Raw genomic sequence first — 18,369 nt, 5'->3', positions numbered from 1 at the left:
AAAAGTGTCGAGAGGAAGCTTCAGCCAAAGGCCATGTTATTTATGAAGGCAAAAGTGGGCATATTTTATCTTATGATAGTGAGTATTTTTGTATTCTGCCTGATCAAAGTCAAGGCTGCAGCAGATTCTGTTTTTATAATCCATAGCTGAAGTGTATCTGCTTCCAAGGGGATGAGTATAAACTTCAGTCACTGAGGTGCTGTCTGGGAGAAGTATTGACCTGCATGTATGTTTGAGGGTATGAGAATTAAAGTGATCCAGAAATCGTGCCTGTGTTCTGAAGAGTCTCCTGTACTATGTATTTAAAATACAGTTAAACTATTTAATTTCTGTGCCATTTATTTCCAGTTGGTCATGGGCTATTTTTATTTTGAAAGGTTAAACAACCAAGTTTAAAATTATCTATATTAAAATCAAAAGAAGTGTATCATTTAACTCTGAACTTCAATTGAAATACTGATAAATGAGTAACTATTTGAACAATTTTTTTTTTTTTAACAAACCATAAAATATCTTTTAAGGTTGAGATTTAATGTTACAGTATTATATTGAAGTTGTGTTGTTAAAGTATTAATGACCTGTGGTCTCATTAAATATAATCCTCATGTGTCTTTTTTTTTTATTGTCCACATTTCCTAACCACACTTCTGTAAATTTTACCAGCTATTAAAAATGTTCGTGAAGGAACAAGGAGTCCAAGAACTGCTCATGAAATTGGTTTAAAGAGGAGCTATGATACAATGGAAGGAAATATAAAGCAAGGAATGTCAATGCGGGAGTCTCCGGTGTCTGCACCACTGGAAGGTAAAAATAGCTGCTTCCAAGGTGTTTTGTGTTTTTTTCCAAACCTTTTGCATCGATGTAAGTATTTAGAGTTATTTTATGGAGCAGACTAGAAGAGAAATTAGATTTAAATCTTGCACTACTAACCAAATCCATGCAATAACCACTGCAGTTAAAGCATGCTGGAAATATAATTGGAGTAGATAGTAGTTTTCCTCTTTTTTTTTTTTGTGCTGGTGTGTTACCATAACTGCTGGTATTTCAGCTAGCACTCCTCTCAGTAGATCTGACATGTGTAACTGACTCTTCACAGTCCCAGCCAGTTGTCGCAGAGCTGAAACAACATAGTCATACTACTGTGGGCTCCATGGACCCACCCATTAGTTAGATATTGGTCTTAGCCATGGCATAGTAACTTGGGTAACACATTGGCGTGACCTTTTGCATTTGTGACAAACCTCTTCCATTATTCCAAGCGGAAGACTTGCACAGCTGCCATATCCTGCTTCAGGGCATCGCTAGTATTATTTTGATTTAATAAACTGTAATCAAACTAAGACTGCAAAGGTCAAGTGAAGCTATTACAGAACTTTTCTGATTGCTTTTTAAAAATACGAATGCAAGAAAAATGTTTCATGCCTAAACTGTGGAGTCTTACACCTTAAGTGCATTTTGTCCCATCTTTGGGTAGCCTTCAAAGGCTATTTTGTGTACATTTTCATCAGATGGAACAATATGAATAAGAGCTTTCTAGACTGTATATAGAAATTGAGTGTTGCCTTTAAGTTGCTGATGCATTTGGCTCATCTTCAGGGTCTTTTGGTGTATGAGAAGCTGCTGCAATACTTTTATGCTGTATCTTACCATTCTGACACATTTTCTGTCCTCAAACAGTGGAAAATTATGAGTTCTTTGGGGGTTTGATTTAGATTCCTACTGTAGGAACGGTAAATTAAACTCTTCCCAGATGATTCAATATGAACTTTGATTAATTTTGACAGTGCTGGGGTATCTTTTGGGGTGTTTTTTTCTTTTTGTTCCACTTCCCATCGTGAACACCTTTCTTTACTAGGTTAAGGAAACTGAAGTGGAGTGTAAGAGAAGCAGTGACTGCTTTTGGGACAAGAGTTAGCTTAATTATAAAAAATACCTTGTGTTTTTTAAATATGTTAAAACTTGCAACAATGTAATAGCATGAATACCTGTACCGAAAGATTTTTTTTTTTAAGGGCAGGATGGTGTTTATAACATGTTAATACAATGCCTAGCATACTGAGGCTAGGCCCTCTGGGCACTACCATCATACAGATACTATCTGTAATATATGTAAGAAGGAGGAGGGTTTTTGTTGTTTTGGGTGGGTTTTTTTGAACATTTGTGTAATTCTGTAAATTATGTTAATTTTAATTTTAGGTTTAATATGCCGTGCACTGCCTAGAGGTAGCCCACATGCTGAACTGAAAGAGAGAACAGTGTTGTCTGGCTCTATAATGCAAGGTAAAGTATTGCAAGTTTAGAAGGCAAGTGTTAATTACTTCTTCAAAAATCTGAATTTCTGAACCTTAAAACTGTTGTTAACAATGGCAGCTGTGTTAAAGGTGGAGCTTATTTTATTAAACATGTTTTCAGAGCATAAATCAACAGCTTTCTGATACACTGTATACAAAGCTAGTGTGTAAACATAACATTTTATTTCTTTTTGGAAAATAGACTTTTAAAAATATGAATACTTGGTAATTGGCACTTTTTTTTTAATGGACCCTCACAATTCCCCAGACCTCTGAAGATACATGCTCTTTCATTTATTTTAGTATCTGAAATAACTTGGGATGCTTTCAGTATTATATTGAATATTTATTCAGAATTATTTTTGTGGTGATTTTTTTGTAGTCTTCAGAGTATGTTATTGTAGATGATGGCAAACCAAAGTGCCAGTATTATGACATGTAGTTAGTTACTCTGTTTATGACAAAAAAAAGATGTAGTAATTATTAATAACTGTAATGTGACTCACTCTTTCTATAAAAGGCACACCAAGAGCAACAACTGAAAGTTTTGAAGAAGGCTTGAAATACCCTAAACAGATTAAGAGAGAGTCACCTCCCATAAGGACATTTGAAGGAGCCATTACTAAGGGGAAACCGTATGATGGAGTCACTACTATAAAAGAAATGGGTCGTTCCATCCATGAAATCCCAAGACAGGACCTATTAAGCCAGGAGAGTCGCAAGACTCCTGAAATGGTGCAGACAACCAGGCCAATCATAGAAGGCTCCATATCTCAGGTAAATACAAAAAGCACTACTAGACTCATACGGCTGCTTACAGGCTCAGTAGTAAATCAACTCAGGATATTTGAATAATCACAAATGGGGCAGGGGGTGTTTAGTTTTAGGAAAGCTACCAGCTTACAAAGCTTAAAAATATTTTCTGTGTATTAGAAAAATCCTGACACTTCACTTGTAGGGAACACACTTCCAAGCAAACGTGAGAGAACTGACAAGTAACAGTCACTAAGATCCAGTTGCATTCTGTGCTAACGTGACAGAAGTGATGAACTACGATGTCAGCAGTGTGAGTTTTTTAGCACGAGTGAAACATTGGTGGGATAACCTTACCTGATCTTTTTCTCATTTTCAGGGCACACCCATAAAATATGAAAGCAACTCTGGCCAGTCTGCCATCAAACACAATGTAAAATCTTTAATTACTGGACCAAGCAAGCTACCCCGTGGAATGCCTCAGCTGGAAATGGTGCCAGAAAACGTGAAGGTGGTGGAGCGAGGAAAATATGAAGATGTGAAGACCGGGGATGCAGTCCGTTCCCGTCACACGTCAGTAGTCAGCTCTGGTCCCTCTGTTCTCAGGTCAACTCTTCATGAAACTCCCAAATCACAGCTGAGCCCTGGGATTTATGATGATACCAATGCTCGGAGGACACCTGTGAACTATCAGAGTCCAATGTCCAGGAGTTCACCTATGATGAATAGAGTTAGTGAGGGTATGTTATTCCTATCCAGAGTAAGACAAGAAGTTTTAATAATTTAATATGAAACTTATTTTTAACCTGGTTTCTGTAATCCATTCTACTTTCTTTTATTCTAATGGCTTGGGTCAATTTGGAGGGAGGCTAGAAGGAATTTTAGAAGGCTGTAAGCTGTTAATTGAAATAAGAAAATGAAAATCTGCCATATTGTAACATGGAGGTGGGAAGGCAATTCAGTCTCAATTTGCATTTGATTATGGAGCACACTGAAAGTGTCACCTACAAGGGTAATGTTTTAAGGGCAGAAGCTGTTCCTGGATTATAGAGGTGTCTAGATAAGGAAGATAATATGGCAAAGTGTAAGCAATCTTAGTTTTAGGATTTAGATTTTCCACCAGAAATAGTTTGTGATATAAAATATTCTCTGTGATTTATTGTATCAGATCACAGGGTCCTCTGGAACATTTTTTGGGAGCCAGTGTATACTTACAGCTGAACTTTCTGTTGAAAAATATGCATTTCATTAAGTTGGGGTTTTCATTGGTTTTAGCTGGAATATCTTCTGGGAAGCCAGCAAATCACGAAAGGAAAAACACACTTACTCCAACACAGAGGGAAAGCGTGCCAGCAAAATCTCCAGTCCCAGGGGTTGATCCTGTAGTGACTCACAGTCCTTTTGACCCTCATCACAGAGGAGCAACTCCTGAAGTCTACAGGAGTCACCTCCCTCCTCATTTAGATCCTGCTATGCCATTTCACAGGGCTCTGGATCCTGGTAAATACATTTGTATTGTTTTTTTCAGTTTTAGAAATAGTGTATGCTTTGATACGCAGAAAAGGTACCTTTAAAAGGCAGTTATCAATGGCCAGATACAGTTTACAAGAGGTAAAATATGTACAGTGTTGTGGTTTGATTTCAGTTTGGGGTGGGGTTAATATCTAACCAGGAAACTTATTAAAATATTATTGTATAATACTGTAACTTTCTTTAAGAAGCTGCCAGGTTGCTTCTGTTTTGTTACAGTTCAGGCAATATTTTTAGATAAGTATTTGTGAAATATATTAAAAGCTTTCAGGAAAGCTGTGCAAAGAGGATGTGGAAGATGCTGTAGAGTTAAAGCGTAATCAGGACCCCTCTGTTCAGGACTGTGATTCATTCTCACTGAGGGATTATCAGGTTACCCCTGGTGATATTAAATAAAGTAGACTTCCTTTTAACCTATCCATCAGTCCACTTCTGTGAGGTATTTTAACCTTCTTTAGGTATTTCAGCCCTTTACGTCTTCAGAACTTCAGGATTTATATTTCTAATCAAGTCTCTTCTCTAATGCGTATCTCCAGTCTGGATTATTTAGCTTTTTCTGTCTGCATACAGTGCATAAATTCACTAAAACATCAATATTAAAATGCTGTTTTAATTCATTTGGCACTGACTAGAGAGAATTGATAGCACTTCTCATTGAAGCTCTATAAATACCTGAAACTTTCAGTCAATAATCACCTGTACTGCTTCCTAAATCTTCTTTTTTCCTCCCCCCTCACCCTCAGCTGCTGCTGCTTACCTGTTCCAAAGGCAGCTCTCACCCACCCCAGGCTACCCAAGTCAGTATCAGCTTTATGCAATGGAGAATACACGACAGACAATCCTAAATGACTACATTACCTCACAGCAGATGCAAGTCAATTTACGTCCTGATGTAACAAGAGGATTATCTCCTAGAGAGCAAACTTTAGCTCTCCCGTATGCAGGAGCAAGAGGTATGCCTGCATTTTTTCTGATGTTCTTTGAAGTGTTTTGGATATGCAGTGTGGTTTGGTTGGTTGGTTTGATTGTTTTGTTGCTGAGTATAAATATATGTCTTTGGATGGATGGATGCCTACAAGTACACATGTATAGATGTGTTTGCAAATGAATTGTCATACATCTAACTGGTTTATGTGGATATAAAGGAAGATGGCGTATGTAATCAATGTTGTTAAAGAGGAGACTGTAAGACTTACTAGTGTTCAAGAAACAGGACTTACGCTAGTTTAAATTGGTATTCAGAAGCATATTTAATTCATCTTTAAACTTCAGAAAAGAGAAATATCAAAATGAGAGCTTCTTCAAAATGACATTAAAAGCAACAGCTAAAAGGGTAAGGTTTGTGAAAAACATGGTGATATTTTAAAAATGTTATGTTAGAGAGTTAGCAAATATGTGTGACCTGTTGCAGGGTGGGGAAAAGCCTAAATCAGCCTGGATGTTTAACAGCAGCAGGAAGGAGCTATTAAAAGTAAAAAGACATCTTGCAGAATTGTTACTCCTCAAACAGAGAAAATGGAAATTGTGACAAGTTTAACGTAAGACCATAAAGGTCAAAAAAACTGAGGAACAATTTGTAAAGCCAAATGAACAAGTAACTTCTTCAGATACACCAGAAGCAAGAAACTTTGCAAAGAAACTGTAGGAACTGATAAATCTTCAAAACTCCGAACTAATGCTTTAGAAGATAAGGCCGTCACAAAAAAAGCAAAGCAATTTCTTTGCAATTCTGTTCACTGTGGAGAGATTTATATTTCTGTGATGGAGATTTTCTTTATGGGACATGAATTTGAAGAACTGTTTCACATTGAAATGTTGAGCAAAGTCTTAGAACAAAGTAATAAAGTGAATAGTTATATATTCTTGGGCTTACATGGCATTCTCCCAGGAGCTACAAACCTAGCAGGAAATAGTCAATCTAGCAGCTTGGTTACTGGGTGTGATAATCTGTCTATTGCTTAAACTGATTTTGACAGTTATTGGTAGAATGGAAGATAGCAAATGTGAGGGCATTAGGCTGGTAGGACTAATTATCCTGGGGATAAGATATAAGATGTGTTTTAATTGGTTGGAAAAGAAAGGATAAGTGTTTTTTGTAGTATGGGAAGTTATAGTGGAGTTCCAGTGGGACCTGTACACTTCAACATTTCAATTCATTTTATGAATGTAAAAGGTCTGGAAAAGAGAGTGAATGATGTCGAGTAATACCATTTTGCTAAAAGATGAGATTATTGAGCAGAGGTGAAGTGTATTTTTGCAAAGGGCAGTTAAAGGGAGTGCTAGAAATGCAAATTCTGACTTAGTATGTTCCTAAATTGCTCATTGCCAGATCTAAGAGAGTATAAACAGCTGGAATATAGTTCTGCACTTGCTTTATTCTTGTATTTTTTCCACTAAACATTCACTGTTGACCATTATCAATGAACAGAATATATAATGTGTGGACCATTGGTCCGTCCTTATGTGTGTCATCTCCTAACAGGAATTATTGACCTGAACAATATGGCTCCCACTATCTTAGTGCCTCATCCTGGAGGAACAAGCACACCACCCATGGAGAGAATCACTTATATCCCTGGTACCCAGCTTACATTCCCTCCCAGGCCTTACAATCCTGCTTCTCTGTCACCAGGTAAGAACTCTTATGATTTGGTGATGTCTCCAATCACCTGACATGCTGAGATAATTGACCATCTTTATTTAGCTTTCATTAATATCATGTTTTGGTGTTTTCTCAGGTGATTTCTGCATGCACTTCTCACTTGGATAGCAAAAGTTTTCTTAATTATAGCCTTTATAGTTACATTAGCAGCTGAAGGAGCGCACTGGCAAATTCAGAATTTGCCTGGTTCTGTCATGTCTTCATTTATAGTCATTTGATTATAATTTCACTAACCTCATATTACTGTGTTGAAGGGTGGAATTTGTGTCTATAAGCTGTCCAGTTTCTAACTGTATGGAAACTACTTTAGTAAAAAGCTGTTGAGCCTTCCACTCTCACTGTATGTTAAGCTTTCGTCTTCCTAGATAAGTAGGTAGTCTTGAGTGGAAAGAAAATCTTTTGGGGAAATTTTGCTGTAAGTGGATGGCAGAATATATTGGCAAGTGTTTACATCAAAGTATGCTTAACTTGAGCATCTCTTTTTACTACTTCATTTTATCTTGTGGACCTTTCAGGACACCCTACACACCTGGCAGCTTCTGCAGCTGCAAATGCTGAAAGGGAACGGGAAAGGGAGAGGGAGAAGGAACGGGAAAGGGAGAGGGAACGTGAGCGAGAGCGAGAAAGAGAACGAGAAAGAGAGAGGGAGAGAATAGGAACTTTATCTTCGACCAGGTGAGTGCTCGTTGCTACATTTGGATCAGTTGTCATGTAGACTGTAACTACTCGTTTTCTGTAGCCCCTGTTAGCGACGTGCAGCTTGTTAACAACGCATTACGCAGTTTGGTTTTAGTCTGTGCTTAGGGCAGGTTCCTGTTACCTAGCAGTTCTGGTCATAATTGCAACTTCTGCAAGTACCAGGCTTCTTGATCTTTCTCTCATAGCCACGTAGTACGTAGGGAATGGTGTGAATCCCAGTTATTGCTAGCACAACTTGCATGTCATTTAGAGCATTGTAAACAGAATGCCACCATCTAAACCTTTGATATGTACAGTCACATCTAGAGTGGTGGAGACAACTGGGAAAGAATGTGGAGGACACTTGCATTGATACATAGTTCTGCATTGTCATAAGAGTGATCAATTTTTTTTGTTTGTTTATTCCCTTCCATTCTATGTTCTGCAGGTACAGAGCAGCCTGGCAGACCTGGCAGTCATGGATATGTTCGATCCCCATCCCCTTCAGTTAGAAGCCAGGAAAACATTCTGCAGCAAAGGCCCAGTATTTTTCAAGGAACCAACGGGACAAGTGTAATCACACCTTTGGATCCTGCTGCTCAGCTACGTATCATGTATGTTTTATAAGTTACTGTTGCAGAGGTATCTGTTCTAATATTTGAGCTTATTAAAAGGTGCATTTAGCCCAAGGAAAATACTATAAGATGAGGATATACCACTATCTGATTGTTCTTGGGTTTATTGGAAATGATCCGATACATTTTCACCAGTCCAATTCGGATAGAAATTAGTGTCACAAAGCTTTGCTTTGTTGTATGCATGATATGGCTCTAGTTCTTTTTTTCATGTGATATAATTCAGAATATTCAATGTTTGCCAACAGGCAGCTCACCCCTGGAGCTCCCTCTATTACTCAAGGTTTGCCAGCTTCCCGTTACAATACTGCTGCTGATGCCCTTGCAGCACTAGTAGATGCTGCAGCCTCTGCTCCTCAGATGGAAGTTGCCAAAGCAAAAGAGAACAAGCACGAAGGAACCAGGATAGAAGAGAATATGGGACGCCGGTCAGCTGTGGTTACTGAACAGCAGCAGATGGAACAGAAGACACTGGAGGTAGAAAAGAGGCCAGTCCAGTGCCCCTATACATCTGCAAATTTTTCTGGTGGCAAGTCCCAGGGACAGTCTTCATCAGTAGTCTATTCAGAGGCTGGTAAAGAGAAAGGACCTCCTCCTAAATCCAGGTACGAGGAAGAGCTGAGAACTCGAGGAAAGACCACAATTACTGCTGCTAACTTCATAGATGTGATCATCACTCGGCAGATTGCTTCAGACAAGGATGCACGAGATAGGGGCTCTCAAAGTTCAGATTCTTCCAGTAGTTGTACGTATCTTAGTAACTATCTACTTCTTTGCTGTCTGTCTTAGCCTTTTAGGGAAATAATAAGATGTGAAATGATTCTGATGTTTAATGATGAAATATTCAGCTCTGCACAGTAGAAACACTTCATAGACAAATACAGCTTTTGCATATAGTGACTGAAGATTCTTGCAAAATTGGAGTTGTTTGCTTTATTCAGGTTCCATGCTACAACATGAAATGCAGGATAATAAGACTAACCTTATCAGAAGTCAGTAAACCTAAAATTATCTGTTTTACAATGGAACACTGTTTTGTGGAAGTATTTCTATCACCATAGTTATCATGAGAAAAAGACAGTGTTTTGACTTTCTTTTCACTGGTGTCATAGTGCTACTGTTGCTATGTATAGGCAGCAAAAATTTTCTGTGATATTTACACCTTTTTCCACAACCTTTGCTTAATATTCAGTATCCTCCCACCGGTATGAAGCTCCTGGTGATGCCATTGAGGTGATTAGCCCTGCAAATTCACCTGTACCTACTCAAGAAAAGCTACAGCCCTATCAACAAGAGACACCTAAACCAAGCCAGGCAGAGAGTAAGTTTATCTGCATATGCAAATACTCTCACAATTATCTTGCTTATATTTATCAGCACCATGAACTCATAATAAAGTTAAAATATCTTTTAAGTGTCTGCTTAAGAGTGTCTTTAAGTGACTGCTTACCACATTCTTAACTTTGCAGAAAATTTTGTTGGAAGTATGTTACTGCAGTGATCTGTGGAAAGACTGGGGTAAATGTACTGGAACTGACACTTGGCATTAAACAGAGCTCATTTACATTACAGCATAGCTGATTTAATAAGAAATTTATTTTCAATATATTCTTTAAAATTACTCCATATTGGTGTTGATGCCCACAATTTTTTTACCTATTAGTAAAGCTCAAACTATTACCGTACAGTTTGCAGGTGAGAAATGAGCTGAAATTTGCCTGCATTGTGGAATGAAGCTTTATTTGCCTATACTAAACTGTAGGGCCTGTATATGAAGGGGGAAACAGTGATTGTCACACAGGATACCTAAAATCTAATGCAGAAACACCTGATCTTTTAAATTTGTAAGCACAGAACTTTCAAACCTTGAAGCTTCAGTGATACCATCTTAACAGACTGACCTTTTCTTCTTCAACTAGATGACCCAAACAGGCAATATGAGGGGCCGATTCACCGCTATAGGACACAACAGGAACCCCCTTCACCCCAACAACCTCCACCTCCCTCTTCCCAAGCAGAAGGGATGGCACATGTGCCCAGGACCCATCGACTTATCACCCTTGCTGATCACATCTGTGTAGGTTTATTTGCATGCATCTTTTCAGATGTGAAAAGTTATATTTGACATGAAAACACATGTTTTAGAACATAATACCAATTATGTAATTACTAGTTTTACTTGAGGATATCATACAATAATGTGTCTGAACTTACAATTCTCTCATTTGTTGCAATCGGTCTTACATTCATCTAGTTCATGAGTACATACGCTCTGGCCAATGCCTGACCAAGATCTCTTTCCTATTTTTTTTTTTTTTTCGCCACAATCAGCAAATTATTACACAAGACTTTGCTAGAAACCAAGCAGCTTCTCAGGCGTCTTTGCAGCCTCCCACCACTACATTCCAGAATTCCACCCCTGCTCCAACACCTGTTTCTACCCGGGCAAAGACATCAAATCGCTACAGCCCTGAGTCCCAGTCGCAGTCTGTCCACCATCAGCGGCCAGGTGCTAGAGTGTCACCTGAAAATCTGTCTGACAAGTCCAGGGGAAGGTAATGCATGTATTCAGTTTAACTGCAAATTTCATTAATGCCTAAATGTGATACTTCTAAAAAAATAGCTCAGTAATCTTGATGTGGATCAGAAGTAGGGGTATCTTTTGGTCTTTTTTTAGGCAATGTTTGTCTTGCACTGATTTTGACAATTGCTTGGCTCTATAACATAGCTTATAACTGTTTTCCCTTCACTTTTTATGCTTAATTTCCAGTTTTTAGAGACATGAAGATTTTTAATTACATAGAATTTATCAGAGTCATTATGGACAATTCAAAGTCATCTTTTTGAGATGGCCAAGCATACTAAAGCATGTGACATATATAACTAGACATAAGTAGTTATGTAACCACTGGAATGCAATTACATGTGTTAACTACTGCTTTACATGCATTAAGAGTACTTACCTGTCTCTGAATTATGGATGTAGACCTGGAAAATCTCCAGAGAGGAGTCATGTCTCTTCAGAGCCCTATGAGCCAATATCACCACCTCAGGTCCCGGTTGTGCATGAGAAACAGGAAAATGTTCTTTTGCTTTCCCAAAGAACTGAGCCTACTGAACAGAGGTATGTGTAACACTGAATTTTAAAAACGTTATTCTGGATCTTTGTGCTGCAAACAGTATCTTTATTATAAGCGACCTTCCTCTGGTACCACAGGCAAGTTGTTAATCAATGTTGATCCTTTTGCACTAGCATTCAAAACTTGCTACTTGGAAGATGCTTTGGGAAGCCTGAGTGAAACGTCATCTGTACATATTCTGTTTTAAGTTTCTTGGTGCAAGCAGTGTGTTCTATGTCATGTCTGATAGAAAACATTATAACAAAATTCCTTGTGGATGCCAGTTTATAGAAACTGAATTGTTTTTTGGGAAAGGTCCATTTTCTACAACTTTTACCAAATAATTCAGGCTTCTCCTGTCTGATCGGCTTCCTGGATACTGTCCTGGTGAAGTACAAAGGAACCCAGACTTCCAACACTCATGGTTCTAGAGTGGCTTATCACATGAAATGTCACTAAGCTAAGAAGCTTAATTTCTAGGAGGTGTGAAGATGAGGTGTCAGGAGGTCCATGCATGACGCAGCCCTGTTTCCCAGGGCTATTTGTCAGCCTGCCAGATCTGCAACATAAAACTACACGGAATCTCTGGCAGACTGTGTCACTGCTGGTGTCTTCAAACGTCTGGCAGATGCACATTGGAATGGATGCTTCTGTCATTTGCTTTGCTGCCTGCTGAAGAAGGAATAGCACCCAACATGCTCACCATTTACTTGTTTAAGGTTCATCCTGGTGAAATTGATTCTTTTTTTCTTGTATTTTTTTCCCCCTCCATGCTACAGTTACTGGTAGGCTTGTTACAGTCCATGATGGATGTTAGCTAGATGGGAAGGGATTTTCAGGAGCATGGCAGGGAAGATTGCACTTTTTAGAATTTTAAGGATCTTGGCCTAGGAAACCCAGAGTCCTTGTCCTTTTTTACTTTATTTTTAGTTGTTTTTTTTTTAATTTAAATACGGGGTGTGTTTTGGGGTTTTTTGTTTTGTTTTAAACTAAAGCTGATCGCCAGATTGCTGCTGCTTAAACAAACTCAAGTATTATAAGCGCCACAGTGAACATACAGCTGATGATTTTTATCCACTTTTGAAGACAGTGCAAGTTGTTCATGACCCTCGTACTAGCTTAGATTTTTCACCTGAATTTCTTCATGCTTTAAGTTTTGGGGGATTTTTTCCTTAAAATTCTGTAATTGGAATACTACTGCTTTTATCATCTTTATAAACAGCCTAAAATTTGCATATTTTAAGATCTGAAGAATAAAATGCACCCCATGTCAGTTTGACATTTACTTCAGCAATGTTTTTTAGGCTAATGTGACAGAAATCATGTGCAGAAAGTTTACCAGCTACTGTGAATGTAAAATTGCTAAGGGGTATGAAATAACAGAATGTGGATCCCGGTCTGAATTTGTACCATAGAGCAAGGGTGGCTAACTGGCAGCTCTTGAGCCAGATTCCGGTCCATAAGGTTATTTTACCTAGTTTCTAAGAATGCATGAAATAGCTTATTTACCTGGACCATGTGCGACAGGGTGCATGAGCAGACTTAAAAATAAATACATGCTTTTTAGTGGCATACTGGGGACAAGAGCGAGAAGACAACTGTAAATAGGAGGAGCACCTAGATGACTATTTGGGCTTCTAGCTTAAACATTTCATCACCTACTGATTTGCAGTGCAAACTTCAGCCAGCATGCAGGTTGCAAGGCAGAAGTAGGCATCCCTGAGATAATTTGTAAGAGTATCATCTCTGTGCCACTCTCCAGCACAGACAATGACATTGTCACTTTTTCTGTGAGCTGTAGAATATTAAACCCTGTTACTTGGATAAAGCAGACTTTCCTGGAGAGTCATTAGACTTGTCTAGTCCCCAAAAAACAGGCTGAGGAAAGAGTCTTAAATTTCATATGAATGTTGCTGGTTTCTACCTGACTGCTTTTGGAAAGATTTAAATGTACATCTTGAAAAATGTTCTCTCTCTTTGACACATGTTGGTCTTGGCAGGACTGACTCTCGCTCTCCGGGTAGTATAAGCTACTTGCCTTCATTTTTCACCAAACTTGAGAACACTTCGCCAATGGTAAAATCCAAGAAACAGGAGATATTTCGAAAGCTGAACTCATCTGGTGGAGGTGACTCTGACATGGGTATGCAGCACTTGCCTTTTCACTGAATTTTTCCAGCTTAAGCTGTACATGACTGCCATCCACAGATGACCTAGCCTAAATATATTCCAAATAACATATGAATGAGTATAAATCTTGTGAATATAAAGCACATATAGAATAAATTATGGCCAAAGAACTGGAAGATTGTTAGATTCCCCCCCTCTCCCTTGTTTTTTTTTTTCTTTTTTTTAATGCTGGTAGGACATTTAAGCTTTTAAACACTTAATTTGAGAGATGGAAATGGTTTCTGAAAACCATGGAAAAAACACGTAATTAATGAGAGAGTTGTTAAAACCTGACATTATCCTAGTTAACCTTGTGTCTGTAGTTTGCTTCGTGTCAACAGTAACTGTTACATTATTTTCCTATTTGCCTTTATTTTCAAGGTGTCTTGAAACTGAATGTTTTGTGTTTTCTTGGCCCTTATGATTATGGCTGTTAAAAAGACATTTTAATATAGTTTCAGTAATGGATACTGACATGATGGAATATGATACTAGAACTGTATTTTTGTTTTTCTCTTAGAAACCTTAACAGAATTTTGTATCAAAATTATCAGTAGTGAGAGTTTAAGCTGTTTGTCAACTTGGTGCCTAATAGAGAGTGTTTATTTGAAAGTGAATGCTCTTGCATTAAACAGCACACTAATCTCATTCTGAGAAACAAGGCTGTGTCAGTAAGGGTTGCAGTATTCTTTTTTTTTTTTTTGGATCCCCATTGTAAACATGATAGATTTTGCTCTGTTGAAAACTTCATGTGCATGCTTGGCATACAAGGACACTTTCTGTCGCTGCCAATAGTCTTTTCATTTATATATTGAATTTAGTGTTATGGTTTAAAATCTTTATTCTCAAATTGGACATACTATCGGTAATGTGGGGGAGGAGGTGGTTTAGCCACTCCAAAGTTATTGCCATTTATTTTTTTAATACATACAAACACTCAGTCTGTAAGGTTCATATGTTAAAATTTGTGTTTAGCAAATCAAATGCAGCTTTGCATTTTAAAATACGTAGATTGTCAAATTTCTAAAAGTCAATCTGCTTCTTGTAGAAGATGATCTTTAAAAGAAGGCTAGCCATGACCATGTAAGATACTTTTACCCTGATATAGATCATTTTACTGAGAAGACAGAGATGCACATTCCTCTTAGAAGACTGAGAAAGTTCAAAAGTAATACCCTGTGCATTAGGACTAGTAGTGATCATTTATAATGATCATCAGTACTGGAAAACTCAATTAAACGTTGTGTTTTAATTGCAGCAACTGCTCAGCCAGGGACTGAAATATTCAATTTGCCAGCAGTCACTACCTCAGGTAAGTTTTTCAGTAAAAGAAACAACATAGTTTCAGAAAAAAGAAAACTAATGTAGTATCTTTCACTTATATGCTTTGGGAAATCCAGTAAATGAGGAAGATGATGAAAATTTAGAAGGTAATATCCTACATGAAAATTTGTTTCCTGTATCATAGGGAAAAGCACAATGACCAAAGGAAGTTTCAGAAAATATTTGAATGGGAACTTCAGCAAGAATGATTTATTTCTGTGTGCTCTGCAAATCCTACACAGAGGTAGCAGTCAGGAAATTGGTTAGCATCTCACTTAAATAGAATTTAAATATAGTGTAGTTCAACAAAACTTGAGCTTAGTTTATCAAATGCAAATTAGTTTATAAACTGAAGTATTTAAAATACTTACGGATTTATTTTTTTTCCTATGATAAATACGTAATAAAACCCACCAACTTTCTATGAGACAAGGAAATTAAATATAACACATACTTTTACTGTGTTAGAGACAAGTGAGACAGAGAATTGAGCTGAAATGAGGGAGATAAGAACTGCTGTATCTGAATCTTGAGTTGTACCACAGATTGACTTTACATGATTTTGGCCAGTCGCTGCCCCTTATGGTACAGTGCTTCTGTCTTTTAAATGGAGAAAGTACTGATCTCCATTAATTTAGATGGAGCACAAGCTTTTAGAATAAATATTTGCCATGTATCAGAGTTCATAAGACAAATTAGTATGGGTTATTAATGAAAGACGTATTACTCTGGTCTCATCTCTTACAACTGTGAATAACAGCTGCAGATTTTACTTAATATGCTATCACAATCAGCATGCTCAGCTTCTTTGCTATTTAAAAAAAAAAAAGAAAAGAAAACAAACAGTAAAATTTACCCTCTTGCAGAGAGTCTGACATTCAGTGGCACTACTGATGTGGCTCTTCAGTGTTTGCTGGCATGTCTGACTTGTAGCCACTGTGAGCTGCTTTCGAGCATGTAGCTTTGCACTTAAAAAACCCTCATCTTTGTTTTTTCCCCCACCTTTCTGCCTCTCTAAAATCTTTCCCCATATCCCTTTGTAATTTCTCTGAGATATGTTTTTTGCCTCCCCTACCACCTTTCCCTGTATGTTTTCTTTTATCTCCCAGGTGCAGTCAGTTCTAGGGGTCATTCCTTTGCAGATCCTGCCAGTAATCTGGGTCTGGAAGACATTATTAGGAAAGCATTGATGGGAAACTTTGATGACAAGAGTGAGGAGCATGGAGTTGTAATGTCACAATCTATTGCGGTAGCACCTGGCAGTTCCAGTGCTGCAGTATCAGCAAGTAATGAGACACGTAGGGAAGAAGCTAATCCATCACCAAATTCAGGTGAGGTATTGCAACTCCTAAATATTTCATAATCTTAAAGAAAAAAAAATAAGAGTTTGAATAAACTTCGTGTCACTGAAAATCACTGTCTTTCCTCTGGAAGTGATAGAGCTGGTGTTTCCATTCCCTGTATTGTTCCTGGCTTTCAAAATGGTGCTGGTGACTTCAGGAGCATTAGCTAGTATTTCTTGGAGAATGACAACACTGATGAAACAGCGAAGAACTAACAGGGTGTATTAGATACCTGAAGCTTTACCTGAAGCTTCTCAGGGGTTTGATGGAAACACATGTGTAGTACATCACCTATAAGAAACACGTGACAGTGGGAGCTAGCTTGAACTGAAAACATCTCCCTTCCTAAAAATGGAAATTATAACTCCATTGTGATAAGCATAGGGATTTTCTAGCAATACTGTGTTAGAAGACTAGCGTATGTGGTCGCTAATTGTAGTAAATCAGCATTCCAGAAGACAGCAGTGTGAAACTCCTGTTTGCTGCTACCTGATAATTTACAGAAACAAACATACAGAGGCTAAAATGCAGTGTAGCATTTTTGTAAAATCTGTCCCTTCTATTTCCAGGAGGGGGAGTCAGCAAGCAGAAGCTCATCAGCAAGTCGAATAGTAGGAAGTCTAAGTCTCCAATTCCTGGACAGGGATATTTGGGAACCGAAAGACCTTCTTCTGTTTCATCTGTACATTCAGAAGGGGACTACCACAGACAGACTCCAGTGTGGGCCTGGGAAGATAGGCCTTCATCAACAGGTGAGAGATGGGTTTCTTTCAAGGTTAACAAACCAGATGTGGCATTTGTGGAAAGGTCAGATGTAGACATACTGTAACACTGGTATATTGGTCAAAAGTTTACAGCATATGAGGATATTCTGAAACAGATTTTCTGCTAGTTGTCACAACCAAAACCAGACTATCTTTCAGATACAGATCTCTTAGAACAGCTCACATTTTTGACTTGGAGAAACTCTCTTTGATTCAGGTTCAACACAGTTTCCGTACAACCCGTTGACGATGAGGATGCTCAGCAGTACACCGCCAACATCCATTGCGTGTGCCCCACCGTCCATGAGCCAAGCAACCACTCACCAACAGAACAGGATATGGGAGCGAGAGCCTGCACCACTGCTTTCAGCACAATATGAGACTCTGTCTGACAGTGACGACTGAACTATGCAGTTTTTTGGTTGTTTGTTTTTGTTTTGTTGGGTTTTTTTAATTTGCGGGTCAAAAAAAGAAATCTATTTTTGACTTGTGCCCATAGAGACTTTCCAAGAGAGCAAGGGCCACACAATGAAGAATTGATGGAGAATCCGTTAAATGCCTTCTGCACAGGCCATGTGTTGGAGGATTGTGATCAAGAAGGTTGACTTACTAAAGATAAATATGTAAAGAGTTTTTAAAAATGTGGACTATTCCTGTTCTACATCTATTTGTAAAGAAAACCATAATGTCTTTAAATCATTTTTCTGTAAATAGAGAGTACTTTTTGCAGTGTTTTTTCCCTTGCTATAGTATCTGGTGTACTTATGTTCAGATCATTGCCTAAACTTTGGGGGTCATTTTGTAACTTTTTTTTTTTTTTAAGCATTTTCTCCAGTGTAGAGTACTCTTCATAACCCTAGCCTCCCTACAAACCTAGCCTAACCATAACCCTAGCCTCCCAACCAGCCTAGCGTCATTGCCCATTTAATGCTGTGCCACTTCTTGCAGGCATTGTGCTTTTATATAATTTTTTTTCCCTAGACACACTTTCTCAGTGGTGTTCAAGCTCTTGTGAAAATGTTGATTTTTAAGACTGACCCCTTAATGAATTCTGTACATTAACATAGTCCGGTTCGCTGGAATAAGATGATATATTTCTTTG

General features: G+C 38.1%; 1 protein-coding gene across 1 annotated transcript; it reads left to right on the top strand.

Annotated features, from left to right (window-relative positions):
* Positions 1-5: 5 nt before the first annotated feature.
* NCOR1 (nuclear receptor corepressor 1) lies at positions 6-18,369 on the top strand (the record flags this gene model as incomplete). The annotated part of the gene is given in 21 exon segments (XM_009709074.1): positions 6-78; positions 664-804; positions 2,197-2,280; positions 2,812-3,068; positions 3,424-3,784; positions 4,320-4,544; positions 5,318-5,527; positions 7,057-7,206; positions 7,752-7,890; positions 7,892-7,911; positions 8,363-8,528; positions 8,798-9,294; positions 9,742-9,870; positions 10,469-10,626; positions 10,881-11,104; positions 11,536-11,673; positions 13,669-13,811; positions 15,096-15,149; positions 16,270-16,491; positions 17,073-17,255; positions 17,485-18,369. Coding segments are annotated over 21 exon segments (3,762 nt in total), but the record flags the coding sequence as incomplete, so codon positions are not given.

The sequence above is a fragment of the Cariama cristata genome, unplaced genomic scaffold (genome assembly GCF_000690535.1).
Source record: "Cariama cristata isolate BGI_N322 unplaced genomic scaffold, ASM69053v1 scaffold21851, whole genome shotgun sequence".
NCBI classification, from domain to species: Eukaryota; Metazoa; Chordata; class Aves; order Cariamiformes; family Cariamidae; genus Cariama; species Cariama cristata.
The sequence above is the reverse complement of the archived record's forward strand: the minus strand, read 5'-3'. Positions and strand labels throughout refer to the sequence as shown.